Consider the following 25,539-nt stretch of genomic DNA (forward strand, 5'->3'; position numbering starts at 1 on the left):
ATCTTCCTAATAATTTACAGGTCAGAAATTATAATGAAGCTATAGAACTCAACCTTTGCAGCCTTTTTTTCTTGCATTCATCATGTCATATATTCATCTCTTCACAGTCCAGTGAGCCTGATTCCCACAACGAGTTTGAAGTTTTCACTGATGAGCCGGACGTTGATAAACCTCGGCTGGTGGTTCCCCTCACCCCGTTGGAGAAGGAAAACGCCCTTGTGACCCTGCTGGATCCCACAGCTGTCCCAGATGATGAGATGACTGCAGTGACTGGTGGGATATCAGAGAGCAGTGATCAACCCCCGGCCCCAGAGGATATCAGTGATGAGTCAGAGGAAATTTATGTGAGTGAACCCGAGCAATCAAATGAAGAAGGGGAGGAAGAAGAAGTGCTGTTCATTACACATGAGATTGAAACCATTCATCATGATGAAACTGGCGAACTTGTGAGAGACTACATCCCAACTCCTTCTGTGATTCTCGAGATGGAGACAGATGCTCCATATATCAATATGTCTCCTAACCTGATATCAGAAGAAGATCTGACTCCTATTGATGAGGACAGCAAAAATCCCAGTTTGGATATTATTCAGCTTACCCCTACCACTACTACTCTTGCTGAAGAGGAGTCGTCTGACTTGGGACTCCCAGTCACAACACTCTCAGCCATCACAGGCCAGCCACCCACTGAGCCAACAGCAAACATTCAAGAAGAAGTAAACGCTCTCCCAGATGAGGAAGAGGTAGATTTGGGTGTACCTAACAGTCATAACCCCAGTGAGGCTTCGGAAACAGAGAACCAGGATGTTTCAGAATCAGAAACTGATGTTGAATTGCTAGAACCAGAGGGAGAGTTAGTGGCGGAACCTGATGAAGAAGTCCTTGAGGTTTTGGTGCCAACACCTGAACTAACTGAGGTGTCTGAACCAGAGGAAGAGAATTCAGAAGAATCAGAATCAGAGATAGGCATGCCTGAAGTTTCAGAGCCAGAGGAAAAAGTAGAGGAAGTCTCAGAGCCGGTTGAGTCAGTGGTAGAAAACCAAGAGGAGTTGGCAGTTACAGAGCCAGAGGATATGGCAGTTGAGGTTACAGGAATGGAGGAGAATGAGCTTGAAATTTCAGAGCCAGTAGGGGTTTTAGAGATAGAAGAATTTGAACAAGGGGCAGAACCAGACTATAGCGCAGTTGAGGTTTTGGAGGAGGAAGGAGTGGAAGAAGTTGAAGTTTTGCAACCAGGAGAGGAAATAGTTGAAGTTACAAAAGAGGTAGAACAGGTTCAAGAACCAGAAGAAGATATAGTTGAGGTGTCAGATCCTGCTACAGAACCAGATGCGATTGATGTTTCAGAACAAGTTCCAGAACCAGAGGAAGAGTCAGAAATAGGTGGGGATGTAGATGAGGTTTCAGAACAAGAAGAACAGGTGGTTGAAGCTGCAGGATCAGAAGAAACAGTATCTGAAGTTTCTGAGGAAACAGTACCTGAAGTTCCTGAGGAAATAGTACCTGAAGATTCTGAGGAAACAGTACCCGAAGTACCTGAGGAAACAGTACCCGAAGTACCTGAGGAAACAGTACCCGAAGTTCCTGAGGAAACAGTACCTGAGGTTTCCGAGGAAACAGTACATGAAGTTTCCGAGGAAACAGTACATGAAGTTTCCGAGGAAACAGTACCTGATGTTTCCGAGGAAACAGTGCCCGAAGTTCCTGAGGAAACAGTACCTGAGGTTCCTGAGGAAACAGTACCTGAGGTTCCTGAGGAAACAGTACCTGAAGTTCCTGAGGAAACAGTACCTGAAGTTTCTGAGGAAACAGTACCCGAAGTTCCTGAGGAAACAGTACCTGAGGTTTCTGAGGACATAGTACCTGAAGTACCTGAGGAAACAGTAGCCGAAGTTCCTGAGGAAACAGTACCTGAAGTTCCTGAGGAAACAGTACCTGAGGTTTCTGAGGAAACAGTAGCCGAAGTTCCTGAGGAAACTGTACCTGAAGTTCCTGAGGAAACAGTACCTGAAGTTCCTGAGGAAACAGTAGCCGAAGTTTCTGAGGAAACTGTACCTGAAGTTCCTGAGGAAACAGTACCTGAAGTTCCTGAGGAAACAGTAGCCGAAGTTTCTGAGGAAACTGTACCTGAAGTTCCTGAGGAAACAGTACCTGAAGTTTCTGAGGAAATAGTACCCGAAGTTTCTGAGGAAACTGTACCTGAAGTTCCTGAGGAAACAGTACCTGAAGTTTCTGAGGAAACAGTAGCCGAAGTTTCTGAGGAAACAGTACCTGAAGTTTCAGAGGAAACAGTACCTGAAGTTTCTGAGGACATAGTACCTGAAGTACCTGAGGAAACAGTAGCCGAAGTTCCTGAGGAAACAGTACCTGAAGTTCCTGAGGAAACAGTACCTGAGGTTTCTGAGGAAACAGTAGCCGAAGTTCCTGAGGAAACAGTACCTGAAGTTTCTGAGGAAACAGTACCTGAAGTTCCTGAGGAAACAGTACCTGAAGTTTCTGAGGAAACAGTACCTGAAGTTCCTGAGGAAATAGTACCTGAAGTTTCTGAGGAAACAGTACCTGAAGTTTCTGAGGAAACAGTACCTGAGGTTCCTGAGGAAACAGTACCTGAAGTTTCTGAGGAAACACTACCCGAAGTTCCTGAGGACACAGTACCTGAAGTTCCTGAGAACACAGTACCTGAAGTTTCTGAGGAAACAGTAGCTGAAGTTCCTGAGGAAACAGTACCTGAAGTTTCTGAGGAAACACTACCTGAAGTTTCTGAGGAAACACTACCTGATGTTTCTGAGGAAACAGTACCCGAAGTTCCTGAGGAGACAGTACCTGAAGTTTCTGAGGAAACACTACCTGAAGTTTCTGAGGAAACACTACCTGATGTTTCTGAGGAAACAGTACCCGAAGTTCCTGAGGAGACAGTACCTGAGGTTTCCGAGGAAACAGTACCTGAGGTTTCTGAGGAATCACTAACTGAAGTTCCTGAGGACACAGTACCTGAAGTTTCTGAGGACACAGTACCTGAAGTTTCCGAGGAAACAGTATCTGAAGTTTCTGAGGAAACAGTATCTGAAGTTTCTGAGGAAACAGTAGCTGAAGTTTCTGAAGAAACAGTACCTGAAGTTCCTGAGGAAACAGTACCTGATGTTTCTGAGGAAACAGTACCTGAAGTTCCTGAGGACGCAGAAGCAGAGGTAGTTGAGGAGGAAGCACTTGATGTTGCAACACCAGCTGAAAAAGAAGAGGTTGCTGAGGTCCTGGCACCAGAAGATGAGGTTGTAGAGTCAGAGGAGGAAGTGGTAGAGATTTATGAAGTAGAACAAATTTTTGAAGCTCCAGCATCAGATGAAGGTGAAGTTGAACCAGCAGCTGAACCAGAATCAGAACTGGAAGAGCATGTAACTGAAGTGACAGAAACAGGAGACGAGGTAGTTGAGGCTGCAGAATCAGAAGAGGAGCAAGAAGGGGATTCAGAACCAAGTGAAGAAATGGTAGAGGTTGTAGAGCTAGCTCCAGAAACAGAACCAGAACCAGAACCAGGGAAAGAGTCAGACGAAGTACCACTAGATGCACCTGAAATCCCACAGCCAGATGAGGATGTAGTTGAGGATGTAAAACCAGAGGAAGAAGTGGTAGAGGTTCAAGTGCCAGAGGAAGACCTAGAGGACATTTCTCAAGCACAAATTCCACCAGAAGCTGAAGGAGAGGAGTTAGTTGAAAATCCAAAACCAGAAGAAGCTTCAGAACCAGAGGAAGGCGCGATTGATGTTTTAACATCAGCAGAGGATCTGCCCGGGGTTTCAGAGCTAGAATCAGACGAGGGGGTTGTAGATGAAGTCACAGAACCAGTACTTGAGGAGCCACCAGCCGAATCAATTAAAATCCTTCACCCCTTGGATGATGTGGACGATCTTCACTTTAGAGAGGATGCTGTTCATGTTGTGGAAGATGTCGAGTTCCTTCAACCCATCGGGCCTAACTATAACCAGCCCCATGAGGTAGATAATTTGCCCGTTATACCAATAGAGATCCAGCCTTCTGAAGGAGACGAAGGTGAACCTGACCACGAGTATCCCATCATTGATGACTTTTACATTGAGGAGGATGTTGACAGCATGGACACTCAGGTGGAGAGTGATACTGATGCCGTCACAACATCAGAAACAGCCACGAGTGACCTGCATTTTGAAACAACCTCTGATAAAACAGGTGAGGATCAGGCATCATTGGCTGTGCAGCGCATGAAATGTGATGTGATTAAACGCATTGAATTATGGTAATAGAATTGTGCACTGACATTGCAGCAGTTAATTAAAGATCCTCTGACATATTAATGTTCTATTTTTAGGGCTCTATGTCTGCTGAAATGTGCTTGTCCTTCTTATTTATTTGAAATGCAGTAAACACAAGCTGTTGACTTTAATTACCTTTTCTGTTCTGCAGATATTGCGATAGATGCTGTACCAGTGTTTACAATTATTATTTGGTTATCAGTGAGGAGTCTAAGTGTGGCAGTGAGGATTCAAACTGAAAATTCAGTATGAAGCAGTTTGAATGTATTATGTATAATTCTCATAGCAGGCACATTTTTTGTAATTTGTGGAAATCCTTTGTGAGAACTCATGACTTAATTCAGTCTTTTTACCTGATATTTCAAAGAGGTGACAGCTCCAGACAAGCAAGACACATCAGAGGGCACTGAAGTCAAAGAAGACTTGCTGGAGGAGACACAAGAAAGTGATTCATCCCCTGAAAGTGTAACAGCAGTACCGGTTTCAGACTTCTTCCCCACACCTCCAGCAACTTCTCTCGAGTCTGAAGTGTCCTCACCCAGCCCAAATATAGACTCTGGACTCTTTGAGGTAGTGGAGCAATCTGTAATCTCCTCTGCTCCTGAGTCTTCAGAGGATGACAGCACAGAGCCTGAGGAAGACTTGGAGCAAATTGAGCCAAGCATCGTAATTATGGATGAAGACTTAGAAGAAGCAGTAGAGGAAGTAGTTGAAAGCCAAACTAGCCCACCGGCCACTAATGAAGACGTCATCGATGTGACTATAAAAGACTTGGCGGTGGAGCTGGACCAAATAGACGTGGCAGTGACGGAGGCAAACGAGCTGCCGGACGAGGCGAGTGGCTTCCCGACAGTGGTTGAGGAACACCCCTCCAACAGCGTCACAGTCCCGCCTCCAGTGAGATACCTGACTACGCCCGCCATGACCACAGCCAGCCATGGCAGGGAGCTGGTGGTGTTCTTCAGCCTGCGCGTCACCAACATGGACTTCTCAGAGGACCTCTTCAACAAGACGTCGTCTGAATACAGATCCTTGGAGAGCACCTTCTTAAATGTGGTGAGTAGGAGAAGAAAATTAATTGTAATTAATTTTTGAGAGTGCACATTGTATCAATGATTCAATGATAGAAAAAGCTCAGTCACCTTTGGATTTTGACTGGGAATGTGGAACAGAATTGTAGGCTAGTGCCAAACCATGCATAGCTTTAAAAACGTACAGAATAATCTTAAAATGGCCAGTATCAGGGTGATCTGATCTCTCTTCTATATACCAGTGAGCAGTTTAAACCACCTGCAGAAGAGACAGAGACTGACTCCCATATAAAGGCAGTTGCAGTAGTTGAGATGTTTTTGTTTTCATTCTGAAAGTGTTGTGCAGAACCCCTGCGAGTCAGACCTGCAGATTCAGATTGTTGTTAATGGATATGTTTTGGTGTTTTGGATGAAGAGAGAAAGTGAGGGAATTATTTCAAGCTCAGGCAGGTAGATATAGGTATACAGTCTTCATTTTACTACAAACAATGATTCTGCTAAATGAATAAGGCAAGCAGAACATGCAATGGGAATGCAGTCATAAATAGATGAAGACGACTCCTTGTGGGAGAAATGCCAACCAAGACGGCGGCAGCATCAGTTTAACCTTTCATGAATTTGAGACATTTAACTAGGTTTGTCTAAAGGCTCTATTTCATCACATTTGCATTTTCATATTGTTAGCAACTATCAACATTCTTGAGTCAAAATCTTAAATCAAATAGTGCTCAAGACAGGAGCTCAACTCTTATTCCCACCACTTTTATCAGGTACTTTTTTTTTTACTAAGGTTGTTATTATTGCCAGTTACTCTCACTTGAATGCAGCTCTGATTAGCACTCCTCCCTAAACAAGTGAGTAAATCCCTTCAATAAGCAGAGAGGCAGCAGTTTAATTTAGATGCCCTTTTGGCTGCTTGTGCTCGGCTGGTTTGAATCAGTTGGATCAGAGTGGCAGCGCTGTGTGATGAAAAGCTTTTCTTTAAATTCATTAAGAAAACTCCCTCTGAACTCGGCTGCATTTGGAGTACTTTGTTTTCAAAATCAGATATTCAGAAATAGAACATATATACATCTCTATAAATGCATGAGAAAATAAAAATATAAAGATATTTTTGGTTAATCTAATGATAATTTTCTCGATTAATTACTCTGTTTTTTGCGGGAAGTTATGGAAATTCTGATGATCAAATATTAAACGTTTACTGTAGATTAACTAAGACTGAGTAGTTAATTCAGCTGTTGTGGACTGAGACATTGATGTATGACTTGTTGGAATTAGCAGCTGTTTAATCAAGCCTTCATCTGTAACCTCTATTGTGGTCGGTCTTCATCATTCTTAGAATAAGAAGAAATAACAATATGTGCATGTGTGCATATAACAATATATGCATGTAAAGCTAAGACGTGAGGAGACTCTTTAGAGATTCCTCTGTAGATAAAGGGTGGAATGAGCAATAAGGCCCAGGGTTAAATGTAAGTGTTTTCCTGTATTTAAGATGCACAAAACCACAATTGATTGTGGCACAAAAGCTCCTCTGTGTGTTTTATTCTCCATTCATGTGATTCATTTGTGTTCAAGGACTCACCAAATGTCTTAAGAGCCTTGAAAAAAAATGACATATTTTATATTTGTTGACATGCCATGAGTCTTCTCTGTTGTGGATACATTTTCATATCAAACAGCAATGATTCATCAGTAAACCATTCGTACTGGGCCATTCCCAGTGTGCACTATTAGAAGGCTGCTGTTCTAGCAGGACGCTCCCAGGTGTGAATATAAATGAACTGGCTGAGAGAGTTCAAGCACGGCCAGCAAACCTTCATTAGATAAATAAAGAAACAATCTTTAAGAGCGTTGTGTCCCTCTGAGCCTCAGAACATGTTCTAAACATGACAATAAATCACAGTAAACAAAAATCAATCGGAACATGTGTCTTTGTTATAACCTCGATTAATCTTTGCATTTAGCCTGCATGCAGGCAGAGAGTGAGGAGCAAATGTAGAGGCAATTACCATCACTTAAGAAAAAGCCATAAAATAAAAATCAATTGAGGGGCTCGGACAGCAAAGGTCCAGTCACCCTCTAGTGATTTAGAAACCATTGATAGGGCCCTGCAAGCGGATCAGGCTCATACGAAGTGAGCAGGTTGCTTTTCTTTGAACATGTTAAAAGCCTGGCAGCAGCGTTTTGTGTAAGTTGTAGTCTCTGGATGTTTCACCTACTCAGACCTGAATAAAATGCACTGCACTTTGGCTACCAAAAATATTTTCAATTTGAACTTTTATTCCAAAGGTGCCCTGTAGCAAGTTCAAAGTCTCAAAGTGTGAAAATAAATGTTGAAACTGTCTGTCAAGATGCTTAACGCTTTATCTCTTGTCCTAACGGTGTTTACTCAGCTTCACAAGAACAACCTGCTGCATTAAACTTATTTAATTAGATCAAGCAACCAAACTTCTGAGTAAACTGCGTCACAAAAGTCTTTGCCCAGCCTCTGGACTGATGCATTTTAAGGATAAATGCCTTGCTGAAGGGTACAAGGACCACAGGAGGAGCTTTAAGAAGGTTTTTTATTTGTCTGTTTAACATGAGGAATCAAAACAGCATCCTTTCAGCCACCAGGTTTGTCTCAGTGTCCTCAAGTCTGTTGTTGCTTATCCCTGACAGTGATTAAAAAAAAAATCAATCCAAACACTGAAACTCAGTAATTATCACATGAATAGAATATATTGGTTCAGGCTTATATGTTGCCTTATTAAAAAAAAAAGTGCTCTAAATCCTTTGGAGACCCACATTTTCTGAAAAGATTTTATTATTCATTTTGCTGAACAGTTTTGTTAACTGCATCAAAAGAGGTAATTATGTACGGCCATATGGGAATTATGGAAACAAAATTGTTGAGTGTTTCAGTTTTTTTTCAGTATAATTGTGTGCTCTGTAGAAATGTGGAACTTCTGAGGCTTTTTGAAGCGTTTTCTGTGAGTTTAACTGGATTCTGAGAGATACTAATTTGTTGATATGCTGTCTGTTTTGAGATTGGAACTCTCTCTAAAGAAAGTGACCTTGATGATAGAATGAATAAGTGAAGAAAACAGATAAGTGAAACAAACTGAAGCCACCGTTACTCATCTCAGCAAGCAGTGTGCTGCTTAACTGCATCTCCTCCATAAACAACATTATCACATCAGTGGCAGTCGCTACCAGTACCACTTATAAACATTTTTAGAATTTCAGGATACATTATTCACACACACACACACACACATATACAGACACATAGAAGCAACAAAATAAATTTCCTACTGCTGCTTTCATGCAAAAATGACAATAAATATCTGTGAAATGTATGAAATAATAACTTTCACTGATAAATTTGAATTCATTGAGATTCAAACAGCTGTCTGACTAGGTGTTGTGAGGTATGTCTGTAATTTAAGAGCATGAAACCTCACAATTTTCCGTTAGCATTTTAAGATCCCAATATAACTGACAACAGTTTGGTTTTTTAATAGGAGTGCACAAAACAGAAATATTAAAGTCCAACAAAAATCACATTTAGTCGGCCCTTTTTGCAGTCAAAAATAATATCAACAATATCAACAATATGAAAAAAGGTCTTTGGGGAAATATCAGAAATGCTCCTTTTTTCGTCAGTCAGGTGGAGGGGCATGTTTGATTAACAGCAGCAGGCGTTTGAATGATAGACAAAGTAAACAAACTGCTGTAGCTACAAATAATGGACAGACAGTGTGGTGTTAGCAGTGGCATTAAAGATTAAAAACCACACTAGAACCTAACGGGTCTGAAGCGACATTCGCAGGTATGTTTACATGCTGTTCAATGTGCTGCACCTGAGCAGCTAAATAGCTGTCTCGCCTGCTAATTGACGTTAGCAGTGCACTTTTCCCCAGTGAATGCTTGTTTGGTGGCTTGTTCAGCAAGCTAAGGTGCAGGACAAGACGTGTGTTCATGTTTGTAAGTTAGATAAGAAGGAGACTTTAGCAGGAAAGCTAATGTGGGTTGTTGTTCAGAGTCTGTGGCTCTTGTGTTTTGTAGCAGGATGCAATCAGGCTCAGTGTGACCGTCTGCTCTGCATATGATAGAACGCTATGTTTACAGCTTTATTTATCTAATGTTTTTTTCTGCTTCTTTGCAGCTAATGCCTTACCTGCAGGCAAACCTGACCGGCTTCAAGAAACTGGAGATTCTCAACTTCAGGAAAGGCAGCGTAGTCATCAACAGCAAGATGAAGTTTGCCAAGTCGGTGCCGTATAACATCACTGAGGCCGTCCACTGTGTCCTGGAGGAGTTCTGCTCCGCTGCTGCCCAGAACCTGCACATCCAGATCGACACCCACTCTCTGGACATTGAACCAGGTATAAAAAAACATTAGCCTCTTTAACCTTCAGTCTCTATCATTACAAACTTGTCCAAACTTTGTTCAAACCCACAGAACTTAAAATTACATTTTAAATTGTACTGGAGATCCAGAGTTTCCAGAGATACCAAATATGTCTGGCTGACTTTTGGGAAAATGTGTTTAAACTGATACACAAAACATATCAAATATTTCCATGTGATGGAATGGTGTAGCCATAAAAACACTGAGTCTTGGGATTGAATATTAAACTCACTGTAAAAATCATGTAGCTTATATGAAGAGGTGGAATAAGCTCTTACAAAATATAGAAATGATAGTCAGACAGACAGGAGTAACTTTTCCTTTTTGAGCTTGAGGGGAATTTAAGGGAAAAAATAACAGTTGAACAGGTTAAATGTTGGTAGTTTTGTTGTTTTGCTCTACAAACACTTATTTCCACTCTAAATACCTCACTCCTCTAGCACTATGAAATTTTATTATGGTCTACATATATTTTAAAAAATATTAGTAGTTTAAGAGCAGGCAAATAGCTGCTGCTAGAACAGGCTTGACGCATGGTTGCTGATGTAGACTCTCCTTAATGATGAAGAAGCAATATTGACATAATATTCTCCTGCCTGCAAAGTGAAACACGATACTTGATCTGGTGAAATTTCATGATGAAGGCCCGTAGGCCTCTCCAAAACAGATCAAATAGAAACTGAGCATTATAACCTTGATGCAGGAAGGATTCATTGCAGGGCTATTGCATTAGACTGCATTAGATTCATTTTATGTTGATCAACTAATTGATTAATTGTTGCAGTCCTAGAAACCAGTACTAACCACAAAGACAGACTTTTTTCATTTTACAAACTATAATGAGCTCATCAATAATTTGGTTTTCTTTATGTTATATTTTCTCAGAAAGCTCTACATAAACAAGAAGCCCTTAATGGCTAATTTCCTAGATTACAGTTGAACCAATTTAATGCATTTTTTAGTGTATATCAATAAAATTTTATTTTTTTCTATACTTAATTGGTATATGGGGAAATGGCCTTAAATGTTTAGTTTTATGTCCCATAATCTTTATTGCATACAACTGTATTTTTCTAATTTCACACTGGTGGAAAACAGTAAACTTGATACAGCTACAGTACAGTGATGTCTTACAATAGCTTTTTATGTCTGTGAGACAACACAAGCCAGCATCTTATGATAAGTCACATTATTGTATCAGCGGTGCTTCTTTGTATGCGTCTCATGCTCGATAAGCTTTGTATTATGATATTCTCCACAGATGAGATGGAGGCAGAGAGCAGAGATCACAAAGAAATAGACTCGGTAATTAGGTCTATATGTCAAATCCACCAATACACAGTGGGACTATACAGAACATAATAGTGCTGGAATAATAGTGATGAAGATGAGAAGTGAGCTGCAGAGATGGGAAGTGTTGCTGCAACATCCACTACCTCACAGGTGGCTGATTGTGTTTCAGCAAAATCTTGATTGGGGATCAATTTCTTGGTGAAACAATACTCTTGTACAATTGGCTGGTTGTTATAAAACACAGACATGTATTACTCTTATCTACACTTGAATTTACACTTTATTAAAGTTGCAATACCATTAAATGACATGAAAACACTCCATTAATAGTAAGTCACACATTCAAAATGTTACTTTAAGCCGCTTTTATGAATATTTTTAGCCATGCTAGTGGGGTTGTGCTGAAATATCTGAAATACTGAAATATCTCAACAACTATTGGATGGATTGCCATGAAATTTTGTACAGACGTTCATGTTCCCCAGAGGATGAATCCTAATGACTTTGATGATCCCCCAAGTTTTCCTCTAGTGCCACCATGAGGTTGATATTTTTCGTTTTAAGTAAAATGTCTTGACAACTGTTGTATAGATTACCTTAAAATTTAAAATTTAATTTTGTACAGATATTCATGTTCCCATCAGGATAACTTGCTTTTAGCACCATCATTTGGTTGGAATTTTATTTGGTTAGAATCCCAGATAAACTAAAATCTCCATCAGCCTCAGGTATACTTTGTGTTTAGTACTTGCTAGTAATTGGCAAATACTATATGTAATGTCAAAGGAGTCGCTTGTAGTGAACTAACAGAGACCCACAGAGGCTCTAGAGAGCTTTATAGCATTTTTTCATTAATTCTTTTGGTCCCCAAATGACTATTTTGGTTCAGTCTCAGTTCAACCTGCATCAGCAGTAGCAGCAGTTTTCAGCAAACAAGCTTTCATAACACCACTATACACTACCTGCCCAGCAGCAAACAGCAGACAGACAAAGTTAAAGACTAGCTGGTGAAGAGAGTGGAACATTTAGCTGCTAAACAGCCAGATATTTTTCTTAGGAGTCGGTGGAGACCAAACCTGAGCTAAAAGGAGAGTGAGTATTGGACTAACATTCACCAGATGGACAGAAACACGACTCTAAATGAATCATAATGTTGCTCTGTAACTGCAGGATATAAATAGGCCACCATTTGCTAACATGTTTGACATATCAACTTTCCATAGTGATGAATAATATATTGTTGTGCTTCCCACAAGTGGCCAAAAACCCATTAATGCAGGGTTAAGTGAAGTACATTTTGTTGACAATACTCTCATCATGCAGAATGACTCTTTTTAAATGTTTTTAGCGTGACTCATACTGGATTTTAGAGGCCAGGGCTGATGTTGATGTTTGACTGCTGATTGCAGTAAATCGGCCAATAATGCTCTTTTTAACATTAGGGCTGCAACGATTAGTCGTTTAATCAATTAGTTGCCAACTATTAAATTAATCACCAACTATTTTGACAATCAATTAATTGTTTTGAGTCATCTTTTAAGAAAAAAAGTCTGAATTCTCTGGTTCCAGCTTCTCAAATGTGAATATTTTCTTGTTTCTTTAGTCTTCTGTGACCGTAAACTTAATATCTTTGGGTTGTGGACAAAACAAGACATTTGAGGACATCACCTGGGGCTTTGGGAAACAGTGATCGACATATTTCACCATTTTCTGACATTTTATGGACCAAACATCTAATCGATTAATCAAGAAAATAATCAACAGATTAATCGATGATGAAAATAATCATTAGTCGCAGCCCTATTTAACATAAATGCACAACATAAATATTTTGATAAGTATCTTTGAATTTTACTTATTAAAGAATCATGAACAGAGGTGGTCTCTGGTTTCTGTACTGACATGTCTTGTTACTTATCAGTCAACATATACTGATGTTAATATATCTGTGATAAGATCAAAATGGCCGATAACATGGCCCTGGCCGATGTACCAGTGAAGCTGTAGTTCCTGTCTCCCTCTGTGCGTCCATGTCGAAGCCCTGACTCAAACACAAACACACACACATATACTTGTGGAGATATGAATGATCTACAGCTAAACGGATAGATACTGACCACATGTTGTGGCATCACATGATGTACATCTCATCCACGACCATGAAACCCTCCAAACATTCTAATTTCCCCAGAGTGCATCTGACGTTTAGTCTCGGAAGCTGTCCACGCCAAAGGCTAAATCTTACATTTCAATGCAGACCAGGAGCTGAGGATCTCATTAAAATCAAACACTCCTCAGTACCTCCTGGAGAGAGGAGGCGCGGACACACATTTCATGAATACTAATGTCTGCTATGCTTTCTCCCTCTTTTCCTCTTCTCACAGCTGATCAGGCCGATCCCTGCAAGTTCATGGCCTGCGACGAGTTTTCTAGCTGCGTGGTGAACGGCCGGACGAAGGAGGCTCAGTGTCTGTGTGAGCCGGGCTACCAGTCGGTGGACGGCTTGCCCTGTCAGAGCGTGTGTGTCCTCCAGCCAGACTACTGTCAAGGAGGGGAGTGTCATATAGTTCGAGGACATGGAGCCGTGTGCAGGTAAACTAGTAGTTTTAGAAATATCAGGCTACGTTACATGATGACGTGGCCCAAATCCGATTTTTTTGCCTTCAAGTGACTCAAATCTGATTTTTTTTTTTAAATCAGATCTGGGCCACTTGCATATATGGTCCTACATCTGATTCATTTTCGATCTCTGGCCGACAGCTGTCAGAACGCTCAGATTGGACTTTTTTTTAACATCACATTTCTCTACACATATTGCCTGTCATTGTCATTTTGTGCCCAGTAAAAATAAACATGGAGGAGAGCAACAACAGTGATGAAGGTCAATGGAAAAACGAGGAAGTTTCAAATTTGTTGGATATTTACGGAGAAGCTCCTATTCAAACCAAACTGGGAAGAACTTATCATAAGCTTATCACAGCTGTGTCATCCATGTTTATGATTTGACTGTTGCACAAATGACTTTACTGTTGTTATTCTTGTGTGTCTGCAGCCCATATTTCAGTTAAATCTGCGCATGTGTGGCAGTTTAGGACCTCAGTGGTGTTCAGACCAGAGCCAGATACATGTCACTTAGAAACATGCATGTGAACCATCAACACAAAAAGATCAGATCTGAGTATTAAGGCCTGTAATGTGAACGTAGCCTCAGATATCGTCCAGTCAGTGTCGTCCATCTGGAAAACCTGCAACAAGAGCTGAACACTGAAAACAAAAATCTCTCAAGACAAAGAAGGTTTATTTTATTGCACAGTTAATACACAAGATAATTCAAAGTATGTTTTATAAGGCACTGAAAAATAATGCTGGGATCAGACTACATGACATTTATGTCCTCAGAGAAGGTCACTGTGTCAGATTTGGTGATCACAGTACCTTAAATTTATTCATGACGTGACTTTCAGCATCAGGACTGTAAACAATCATGGCATCTGATGCCTCATGGATCACATTACTGATGTTGACAGTAGAAATAGGGCTGCTTATCGACCTTCAAATCTTCTTTGGGTCTGACCGAAATGTGTTTGTAACACTGAAAACTTTCTATAGTGGCCCTGAGGTCCATACAACACTTTACATCTGCTTTGTTGTATGTGTTTGTTTTCTGTTCTGTTAAATGTAATTGTGTTTTCAATTTTGTTAATATATTTTGTGAAATGTTGCATTTTCTGCTTTGTTAGAGTTTTTTATGATATGTTGTTGTGCTTTTTCTTTTTTGCTAATGTGTTTTCTCAAATGTCCTTGTATTTTCAGTTTTATCATTTTGTTTTGCGAGAATTTAGTTGTATATTCAGTTATGTTGTCCAGTGTTGTTGTGTTTTGCACCTCAGGGCCACTTTGACTTTGGCCTCTTTTGTGAAATGAAAAAAAAAATTGTCAATATTTCTCAAGGCACGGTATTGAAAAAAGTATTTTTTGGTATCAAGCTTTAAAAAATCAATCTTCTAAATAGAAACAGATGTTGTCCTGGACTTTGTCCCACAACTGAATGTGTTTGTATTGATTCAAAGGTCGAGCCTAACAGATGAGTTTGGTACTTGCACCCTCAGAATTTAGGCTGATCGAGGCAACTGTGGCTCAGCAGGTTTGGTTATATCCTCACAAAATACCCTCTAGAAAGGCACTGATGTTTGGCAAGAAAAGGTTTGGCCCAAACAATCTTCTAGGTAGAAACTTACAGGATGTTGTTGTTGTTCAAGATAAAGATCCACATTAGAAATCGTGTCTCTTTAGTCAGTAAAACCATCTGCCACAAAACAACTAGAGCTGAAACGATGAGCAAAAGCAAATATAATGAAAAAAATTCCAAACATTCTCTAATTGCAACCTCTCAGATGTGAGGATTTGCTGCTTTCCTGTGTCATATCATTGGAAACTTTCATCTTTGGGTTTTGGACTGCTGGTTGAACAAAATAAAACATATTAAGATGTCACTTTGGGCTCTGGGAAGTTGCAATGCACATCTTTTCACTATTTTTTTATTTTACAGACTAGTATTTACCCGGAAAAATAATTGACAGCAACCCCTGGATTTACTCACACAAAGCTTTAGGTGGATGAATTTTATCCTAAAAGTAGGCGTTGCACTGACAAAGACCTTGTTGATTGGCAAGTGTCAACGGCAAAGTGAAAAGTTTTTAATTTTGCCTATCTACAGTCTTGATTAAACAATATCGGTGCATTCATCAAAAGCTCATATTGTCCAAAAGCTTAATTAATATTGTGGTTCATTAATTGTGTGTCAGTTCACTCACAAAGCTTTTTGTCCTCCGGAGATTTTATTCAATTATGAAACTTTAACTGAATTAAAAGTTGTTGCTTGGACTGTTTCATAAATTGCCCTGTAGGGAGCCGCAGCACTTTCTAGACTGTGACGCGTATAGACAAGGAGACTTTGTTTACATTCAGAAAGTTTGGTCGACAGGGTTGAAAGACTTTAAGGATAAGGCGAGTTTTATACTTGATTAAACCCCATGAAAAGACCAAAACCAACAATTTGTTAGTCTGTCTCTCAATGCTTTCTGACTTCTCCACTCTGTCTGTGGCTCTCAGCTCCAAGGTCATTGTTTCTTACTGGAGACATGCATCTTTAAAAACACCTCACAAATATATAGTTTCACTGGCCACTGTAGTTTTTACAAATGTCACTCAAACAGAGGGAAATAGTGCGTATGTTGTCTGTAAAGACTGTCAGTCATCCAGGTCATGGTTATCCAAGGAGGGTTGAATTGAAGGGCAACTGGACTTGGTTGAAGGTACTTGAAGACGTTTTGCATCTCATCCAAAGGGCTTCTTCAGTTCTAACTGACTGGTGTGGAGTCCCAGGGATTTAATCTCTGTGGGGTCGTTATCAAGGTCATTGATACCACTGGGTTCGTTAGTGCTCCTGGCTGTTGTAGAAACAGTCATTAAGAGTCGTTGGAGTCAGCTGAGGCCAAATGTGAATGGTTGTCTCCTGGGAAGGGTGTTGTATACCTCCCCCCTGTTGAGAGATGTTTTCCCTTCTTCGACGTAGATGGCCTCCTTCACGCCTCTTTCAAACCATCTTTCTTCCCTAACCAAAATATGTACATTGTTGTCCTTGAAAGAGTGACCCTTATCTTTCAGGTGTAGGTAAACCGCTGAGTCTTGATCTGTGGAGCAGGCCCTCCTGCGTTGAGCCATGCCTTTGCTTAATGGTTGTTTAGTTTCCCCGATATACGAGTTTGTGCACGTACGAGATTGCTTTTCTTAAAGCTTGTGGATACTGGACCTTTGTGAAAACAGCCACAAGATCCAGGAAGAATATGAACACTGCAGGTGGTGAAGAAAAGAAGAATAAACGCAACAACATTGTCATTCCTTATGTGTCTGGAGTATTTGAGAAACTCAGGAGGATTTTCAACAAACACTGCATCCCTGTGTTTTTCAAACCCAGCAACACACTAAGACTGACCCATCCAAAAGACCCCACACCCAAACACAAGAAAAGCAATCTAGTGTGTGCAGTCCAATGCAGTGAGGAATGTACCCTTGTATGAGAGGTGAAACATCCCCAGGTATTTTCAACCAAGTCCAGTTGCCCTTGATTCAACCTTGGATAGTGCATTTGTTGGGGACTATTTTCAGTAGCAGATGAATCCACATCTGGTGCTCTAGTGAGTATTTCTGGCAGCAGGACATCGTATGTGGGATTGTGTCAAAATAAACTACAGTTTGTGTTCACGGTGATGAAGGAACATGTCACCCAGTGCAGCTGTGTGGATCATTGACGTGTTTTTAATAGTTTTTGTTCAACAATGGAGGTCTGGGCACAGAGGAATAAGATATAGCAATAACAACTTCTTGGTAGATCGATTCATTGTTGGTTTTGGACTTTTCATGGGATTTGTTGACAACAAGAAAAATACAGAATATCACCAGATTTATCTTTGAATAAACTCACTGAATGTTTTTGACCACAGAGCAGACCACTGTGGTCTTAAGGAGTGTGTTTTAAAAAGTAACTTAACACCCTTAGAAAATTGTGTTTGTAAAGTACTTTTTTCTAATTTTTCACCTAACATAACATAACAAAAGCACATTTCTAGCTTGGTAACAAAGGCAGTTTGTGTGACAGCTCAAAGCTTACTTGGATCCCCAGTAGTTTCTATCATTTCCTTCTGGTTTCTCTGTTTTTCTAAACTATATATGAAATGTTTAGTCAATTAATCAGTTACTGTGGTCAATCAAAAGAAAATGTATCAAACGATTTGTATAGTTCATTGGTTTTTTTAAGATAAAATGGCCAAAATTCAATGGCTCCAGCTTCTCCAATGTTAATATTTGCTGATTGAATGATTTGGTTTGGTATTGTTGGTTGGATTTGGAGATAACAGCCGGGGCATCAGGAGATTGTGAAGGGCAATTTTCACAACTTTTCTGACATTTTAAAGACCAAACAAATCTTTTCCTCAAATTGCGTCAGTCTCAGTCTTTTCACGTCCACTTTCTGTTCACTTTGTGTGCTAAATTTCACTTCAGGCCCAGTTTGAACACATTTAGAGGTCAGCAAAGAAACAAAAAGCTACACTTTTATGTACTCTTTGTTCTTTTTTCTGTCTTCTGTTTGTCTTTTTTTGTGTTCACTCGCCTGTGCTACAGTTCAACTCTCACATACAGACAAATCTTTCTCTCACATCTCCAGAAGTCACCACTGTAAATCAATGCTAAGTTGATTTTTAACGGAGAGAAAGCATCTCTTTTATTAACTCCTGGCTCACAGTTGCTGCTCTTTTCTACTGCCAGAAAAATCTAATTTCAACCTTGTTAGACTTTAGCACCTCAGCTCATGACAGAGATTTTTCTGTTGAGGCATTAATTTCCCATCATCTCAACCTTTTGGAGAGATATTTTTAGGTTACATTCTTATTATCATTTCAGGTCTGTTGGACTCTCAGACAGGAACAATTTCATTTTCTGAATCATTATTTAGCCTCTGATGAGATGCTACTGAGGTTATCAGGCTGAGTGCAATATCATGAACACCTGTATGAACTAATGAACTCCCAATAAAACAACTACAATAACAACAAACTGCAATATAAAGTCTCAACAAGATTTGCATTTAGATATTGCGGAAAATGTGGCTTGATGGTGGCGCTGTCAGCAAAATCATTAGGAGGCTTCTCCTGGGGACCATCATTATTCTGTTTTTTTTCAATCTGGCTCATAGTTAGTTGAGATATTTTGATTTGGATGGTGCATAAAGGTGGGCATACACTGCGTTTTTTATTAATCGTGTATGTTATGTTAACTCACACTACACATGAATAGGTTCTTCTTCTTCGTATGGATTTCCAGCAGACTAGATGTCTTGCCCACACATTACTGCCACTCACAGGTTTATCCTTTGACAATTTCAATAAAGTTCCCTTCAAACAAGATTGCTGCATACTCAAAATTGTTGTAAACAAAGAGAAAGTCAGTTTTACTTTTAGCCGCTTCACTTTGTACGGAAATAACCCCAAAGCTTGATTAAGTTTGCTCACAGTAGATTCTATCTACATAATGCGTTCTCTGGTTTGTTATACTTATGTACTTGTGTATTGAGGTAACTTTATGCTGAATTGTGGGAAATCGGACCGAGGGACTACTCAAACTGCAAGAAATGCCAGAAATCCAACTAATCATCCGAGAACCAGATCATTGATCGTTCAGATGTTTAATCGGGCGTCGTGACCTCAAACTGCACATAAAACGACAACCAATCTGGCAGAAATTCGGCCCGATTCTAAAATCAGTTGGGGGTGACCAATTTGTGGTTAAAACTGGGCTGAATCTGGACGGTCTCTACCAAGCTTTAGGGCGTTTTCAAACCTGTGTAGTTTAGACCGGTTGAATGTGAGTCTGGTTGGTTTTCCTCTTTGGTACGATTCGTTTGGGCAGATCTGAACACAGTACAGTCATACTTCAATCAAAACCACAGCACAAAGACCCTCTAGAGGAAGTAGTCTCAGTCCACTCATCAACAAATTCTGGAGTTTGTTTGCGGTGGCAATGTGATCCGACCTCCATCTGATTGACTACAAGGCAGCGAGTTTGAGTGAACTCAACAGTTGCTAACAGCTAGCCGGAGAATGAATAAAGGTCCAAAATGGACTAATGACAAAGTACATTTCTCTCATGATATTTGGCAGATAGGATCTTCTTGTGTTCTTCTTGTGTTTACATTAACAATTAATCTGACCAATGAGAGGAGAGAACGCTCTCACCTGGTTTTTAATGATGGATTTTGGTTCAGTTAATGTTTAAAGTTTACCAACTCCTCCACTGATTCAGACCAGAACAAACCAACAGCTTACAGCTTTGATGCCTTTAATGAAGCTGCTGTGTCTCAAAACTTGCTCCATGAACAACATGAAATCTTTTTTTTTTTTAATTATGTGATTTTACAGTACATGTAAATGAATCTTTTTCATAACCGATAAGGTAAATTTAAAAAAAGATGAAGGGCTGTCAAGCAAAACTGTTTTTCATTCCTTAATAACTAACATTTCAGAGACACAGTTTTTATCTGACAGTTAGAAAATGCTTTCTGTCGATGTATTTTTATCCCAAAAAGATTTACATAAAATGACAATAAAATATATCTTTTTAGGAATATCAACTTGGCTCCTTGTTTGGCACGAATTCAAGTGTCTTTAAATAACTACTCTACAGTAAAGGACACTAACAGAGCAGAGTGAAAAGAGCAGATTTGCATGCTAGTGGCTGCAAACGATAAGGATGACTTGAAATCACCTAAAGCAACGTTAGACATTTAATTTACTGACATTTAGTCGATACACTGAATGTCTTCACTCGCGTGTGTGTATGTGTGTGGTAGCAGTTAAGTAGAGTAATTTTTCTTCAAACTGAAACCACCGGGGTTTACTCCATGTGAATATTTGATCAGTTCTACATGTACCAGCAGTGGAAAAAAACTGCAGCTGGTTTCCACTGTGAAATTTAAAGTATCAGCAGATTTTCTGTCTCGTCTGGGGGATTGGAGGGGTTCTTTGGGGGTTGCAGTCGTCCCCCTGCTGTCTGTCTTGGATTTGCCACCTTTCATTAACACTGAACCCTGTTTGGACTAATCCTGCGTCCAGACCTGCCAAGAACAGGACAGAGAAACAGAAAACAGCAGTCAACACTGAACAGAACCCAGAAGGTTAATACTGCAGAGCTGCACATTCCTTTTAATCTTATTTGGCCGCTTGACAGCACAGAGAGTCGGTGGAAGAAGCAACCAATTCATTTTGGTGCGAGATAAAAGCTTGTTAATCAAAAGATTCCCTGAAAACTTACTGAGGGAAGCTCCTTCAGTAGTTTTCTATTCCAAACGCTGTTGTTTAGGTATTTGTCCTTTACCTTTGCCCCTGGTACTCCAGGTCACGTTTTTATCCTGCAGCACACGGCAGCACACGCGTGTTGGCTTACCGACAGAGATTTGTTTTAGTTTGGTTCTCGCTCATGTAAGTGTTGGTGTAACAGACAGATTTCTAAGTTGTTAGTCATGTGTCTTGAGTGCTACAGTAGAGTCATAAAGTCTATCTGTAATACAATTTACTGGCTGGCTGAAGGTTGGTATGGCTAATAGATTTTTATAGGTTTTACAGGTTTTAAAGTGATAATCTTAAAATATTGTTTTTACATTTGCTGCAAACTGCTAATGTGTGAACCACCGGTGGTTCGTACCAGTCAGGGTCCCCGTGAGGATTCTTGTGTGATCTTGCGTATCCAGCTGCTCGCAAGGTAAGATGGTAATCGACGTGATAGACAGATGGTTCATTCAGTCATCTGCCAAGTATTTTTTGAAAGTGTCTACCCTTTTCCAAACAGTTTTGAAGGACAACTTTGCAGATGATTCTGTGTAATAGACCATCTGGTGCGTCAGGTTAATGAGTTCCAGCCAGGTTTTTTGAATTTAATGTTAAGGAGAATTGTTTTGATTACAAGATTCTGGTTTCACTTCATTTCCAAAATCGGCCTGTTTGATCTCACACAGAATTTTTCGCACAATTCATAGTCCACAGTCCTTCAACAAAGTGTGTAATGTGTTGGTCTTGGCTCGTAGTGATGAACCTACGGAGAATTATCAGTGACTCTGCAGCTCCCCTTGGCTTTATAGAGCTTTATAGTGAATTCAGGTCATTGTTTAGCTGTCTGGCTGCAACTTTACTGTTTTGGTTCACTCTCAGCGCTCTCATAGCGTCGTTTTTCATCTGCAGCAGGCAGCTGTTTACAGAGAAAAAGCTGTAAAAAGCCACTGCACACTACCTGCTCAGCACCAAACTGCAAACAGACACAGTTAGCTGTAGACTAGCTGGTGAACATAGTGGAGCATTGAGCAGCTAAAGAGCCAGATATTTCCCTCAGGAGTTGGTAGAGAGCAAAACGAAGCTAAAAGAGTATTGGACTTATATTCACCAGGTGGACAGAAACACGACTCCAAATGAATGATGACGTTGCTCCGTAACTGCTGGATGTGGAAATAATCAACTGTTCAAGTTGAACAGTTCAACATATCAACTTAAAAGCTGATGATATGTCAGTGTTGTGTTCACTGCTTGTCTCCGCTGCCCAAAAGTGGCATAGGAGCCACTTGTTAATCTACAATAATTTCTAAAAGCGGTTAAAATTATGTTGTTTTCCAGAAACACCTCTTAAAGCTGGAGTGCGGACTCTTGTCTTTGCCTTCTGGCAGTGAGAGTAATTACAAAACACTGTTGACACGTGCTTACATCATAGGCTCTGCTGTAGCCTGCTCTGTTGCTACTGTTACGGCTGTTAAATGGTGGATAAATTGTTTTGAGCGTCACACAACCCTCGCAAAATGACTGGTTTCATTATCAGAATTTGATGTATTCAGTCTGATAACATTTGGAAAGTCTAGAAGACTAGAAGATGATTAATTATTTTATCCCCATTCAGGTTAGCAGTGAGCTAGCCAGAAGTTAGCTGCTCAACCAGCAGAAGTCTTTTGTGTGCATGTTTTGCCCAGCGTGGCCAGCATGGAAATGTCAAACCCGACATCAGATTAAAAACTCTGTATACTGTGAAGTACAGAGAGATTTACCTGGTGGCGAAAGGCTTAATCAGCATTGCCTGAACTTGTTTGGCAGGGCTTGAATGTAACGGCTGTTCATTTATATGTAAAAGTTCAGCACTGCAGGTTTAAGCTTAAGGTTCATAAGATAGACTTTCTGATCATCTTAGTTGTTAGACACTTTTAAGAAACAGTTTTGTCTGCTGGAGCCACCAGACCTACCAAGTGTTTTATCAGTCCATGAAAGACAAGCCAGTGTTTACACTTGAATTACCTCCTGTGATCTGATATCAGAAGGCTTCATGTTTGATCTGAGCAGCAGTGTGAAGTCAAAATGGCCTCCAGAAAGACACTAAACATGTTTTAAGACCCCACCTGCTTGTTTATTGCAAACAATGCACGATAAAACAGTGTAAAATGAAAATGTTAACTGTGCTGAGGCTTCATCCTCACAGGAGCCAAGTGTCAGTTTGTTTTTTTTTAACTCAGTGATGCAGAAGGGACTGTTTCATTGTGTGAAGATAAATCTGAATGAAAAGCTTTAGATCAGTTGGGGACGGTGAACATATGTTAGACATGTGGTGCTTGACAGAGGACTAAAACAATAAAGGATACCTTGAGGTATATTGTCTGTGTATTTTCACATGGGTGTAATCAGCAGTGATTTCCCTGTTGGGAGGTGTTTTTTTTTCCCCACAGCCTCTGTTCTCTTCTGCTCTTTTGTATTTCAGCACATTTGCGGTTTGCAGGTCTCCTCTGGTGTCTGCTCCCTGAATCTCTTTCAGGCAGAGAGACAAGGGAGTCCTCCCGCTGGCTTCATGGTGCACTCTTGTCGCAGCACATATGCAGAATTACTGTAGTTATAGTTCATTTTCATACCTGCTTCATTTTTCTCTTTTTACAGACACAAAGGCAGATATTCTCTCCCAGGCCTCGCCAGTTAAGAAAATATATCGGGATTGGACGGCACCTGAGAATACTACAAAAGGTAAGGGGGCTTGTCGCCTGGAGCGAGGTTGTTCTGGTTAAATCCCACAATCCCACATCCCGCAATCATGTGTTACTGCTGGTTAAAACCACTATGCACACTCAGCAAGGCCTGGCTGTATAAAGTAGAGATGAGTAAGGTGATAGTGTTATCAGGCGATCCAGAGAAAACCTCAAAGTTTGTACGTTGCACAGATGTGGAAATTAAATCCAAACCCAAAAACAAACATGTGCACGCCATAATCTTCCAATGATCATTTTATTTAGACAGATTGCTGGGCAGTAATCCATCCTGCTAGTCAGATCCCAAATTGGTTTACATCAGCTGTGTGTTTAAGCAGACACAGAGCTGAATGGTGAGTAATTAAACCTCCTAAAGGATGGAGGGGGACTGAACATCAAGAAACCACCGTTGACGGGTAAACACCAGGATTTGTCCCGTGTCCACGTCTCACCTCGGGGTGATTAGTCTGCTTCTCAGTGATCCTCTTTTGTGGTCTGAGCTGCGAGGGAGCTTCAGTAGAGGGACGTCTCGCTAGCTTTTCTGCTCTGAACAAACACATTTGATGCGTTGTAGTCGCTACTGGGGTTGTCCACCTTTACACAAATCACACTGTGGTACAGTATCTTTATTCTCTTTACTCTGTTGGCTCCTGAATTACTCTGTGACACATTCAGGAAGAGACTTTGAAGCCCTGAAGTTGCAGCTGCAGAGCTGAATCATGTAAATGAAAAGAGAGAAACTGAAGATAAACTGCTTCCAGTGATACAGTTTAAGGGAGAAAGACGCAGTTTGGATCCAAATTTACAAGACAGAGAACATTGATAGCACTTTACTTTGCAAGTCTGTAAATTCCTAATAATTTCCTGGAAAGTATCACATAATTTTCTAATAATTATAGGAAAAATAGAGGCAGTGTTCAATCTTAATTTCAATCGATTGCTGTTGTTAAAAGCTAGTGTAACCTGGAGCTTAACATAAAAATGTAAAATACAGCAACACTGGTTCAGAGCAGTTTACTGTAAATCATCAACTGCTGAAAAACTCAACTAACTGCAGGGTTTTCCCCCTTTTTTTCCTCAGAAATTAGCACATGATTGAGCTTTTTGTTTTACTATTCCCAACATGTAAAAACTCAATCAATGCGATCAATCAACCACTGACACCTGAGTTTAATGAGTCAGATCCTGACGCATCTTATCTCGTTATCAGCGTAGTTACCAGATGACTCACTTATTAAATACGTGGCTTTTGCGGCGTGAAGTACTGTAGCTTCACCGCTTGGTTTCCCTGAAGCGTGATATAATTATGAAACATTATGTTTCATAAAAATGTAATTACAGTATTTCCTCAGACATTAGTGGAGGGGAAGCAGGTGCCTCTTTTATTAGATGCTGCGAGAAACCCAAACTGTCTCATATATCTCAATATCTTTCTGATATTTGGAGAGCCCACAAGTGTTTTTTAATCATTATTCTATGAATTATTTTATGAATCTTCCTAAAATTTCACGATCACCATTTGTCAGAAACGTTAACACAAGATTCAAAATATTGTGTCATGACAGAAATATGTGACGTTTTTTAAGTTTATTACAACCTGGATGTTAATTTTGTAGGTTTGGTAGTTGTTTCTATCAGTAATAATAACAACATTTTACTGATTAAAAAGGTAATTTGTTTGATCTGGGAACACACTGACATCATTAAAAAAGAAGTCAGAAGAAGATCATGTTGTCTGCAAGTCAGATAACATTATTTTGAACAGAAAACAAAGGCAAATCATAAAATTAAGACCCCAAACTGTTTGTTGTAAACATCCATAACAGTTTAAAGACACTTCTTTTTTTAAACTTTGAGCTACTGTAGCTACTGTAGTTGTGTGCGTGCAGTTTTTCTGCGCAATGAGGGATTCTTAGCGACATTTCAGGT

The 25,539-nt window shown here is 40.1% G+C and overlaps 1 protein-coding gene across 1 annotated transcript in view; it reads left to right on the plus strand.

Moving 5' to 3' along the window:
* LOC137169891 (fap1 adhesin-like) overlaps nt 1–25,539 on the plus strand; it is a 54,330-nt gene that overhangs the window by 25,234 nt on the left and 3,557 nt on the right. The window contains exons 12-16 of the mRNA XM_067573302.1: nt 108–4,203; nt 4,654–5,342; nt 9,474–9,693; nt 13,397–13,604; nt 23,525–23,608. Of these exons, the coding sequence (XP_067429403.1) occupies nt 108–4,203; nt 4,654–5,342; nt 9,474–9,693; nt 13,397–13,604; nt 23,525–23,564 (5,253 nt within the window). The 3' untranslated portion in view covers nt 23,565–23,608. The remainder of the gene's footprint in view (nt 1–107; nt 4,204–4,653; nt 5,343–9,473; nt 9,694–13,396; nt 13,605–23,524; nt 23,609–25,539) is intronic.

The sequence above is a fragment of the Thunnus thynnus genome, chromosome 18, assembly GCF_963924715.1.
Source record: "Thunnus thynnus chromosome 18, fThuThy2.1, whole genome shotgun sequence".
NCBI lineage: Eukaryota > Metazoa > Chordata > Actinopteri > Scombriformes > Scombridae > Thunnus > Thunnus thynnus.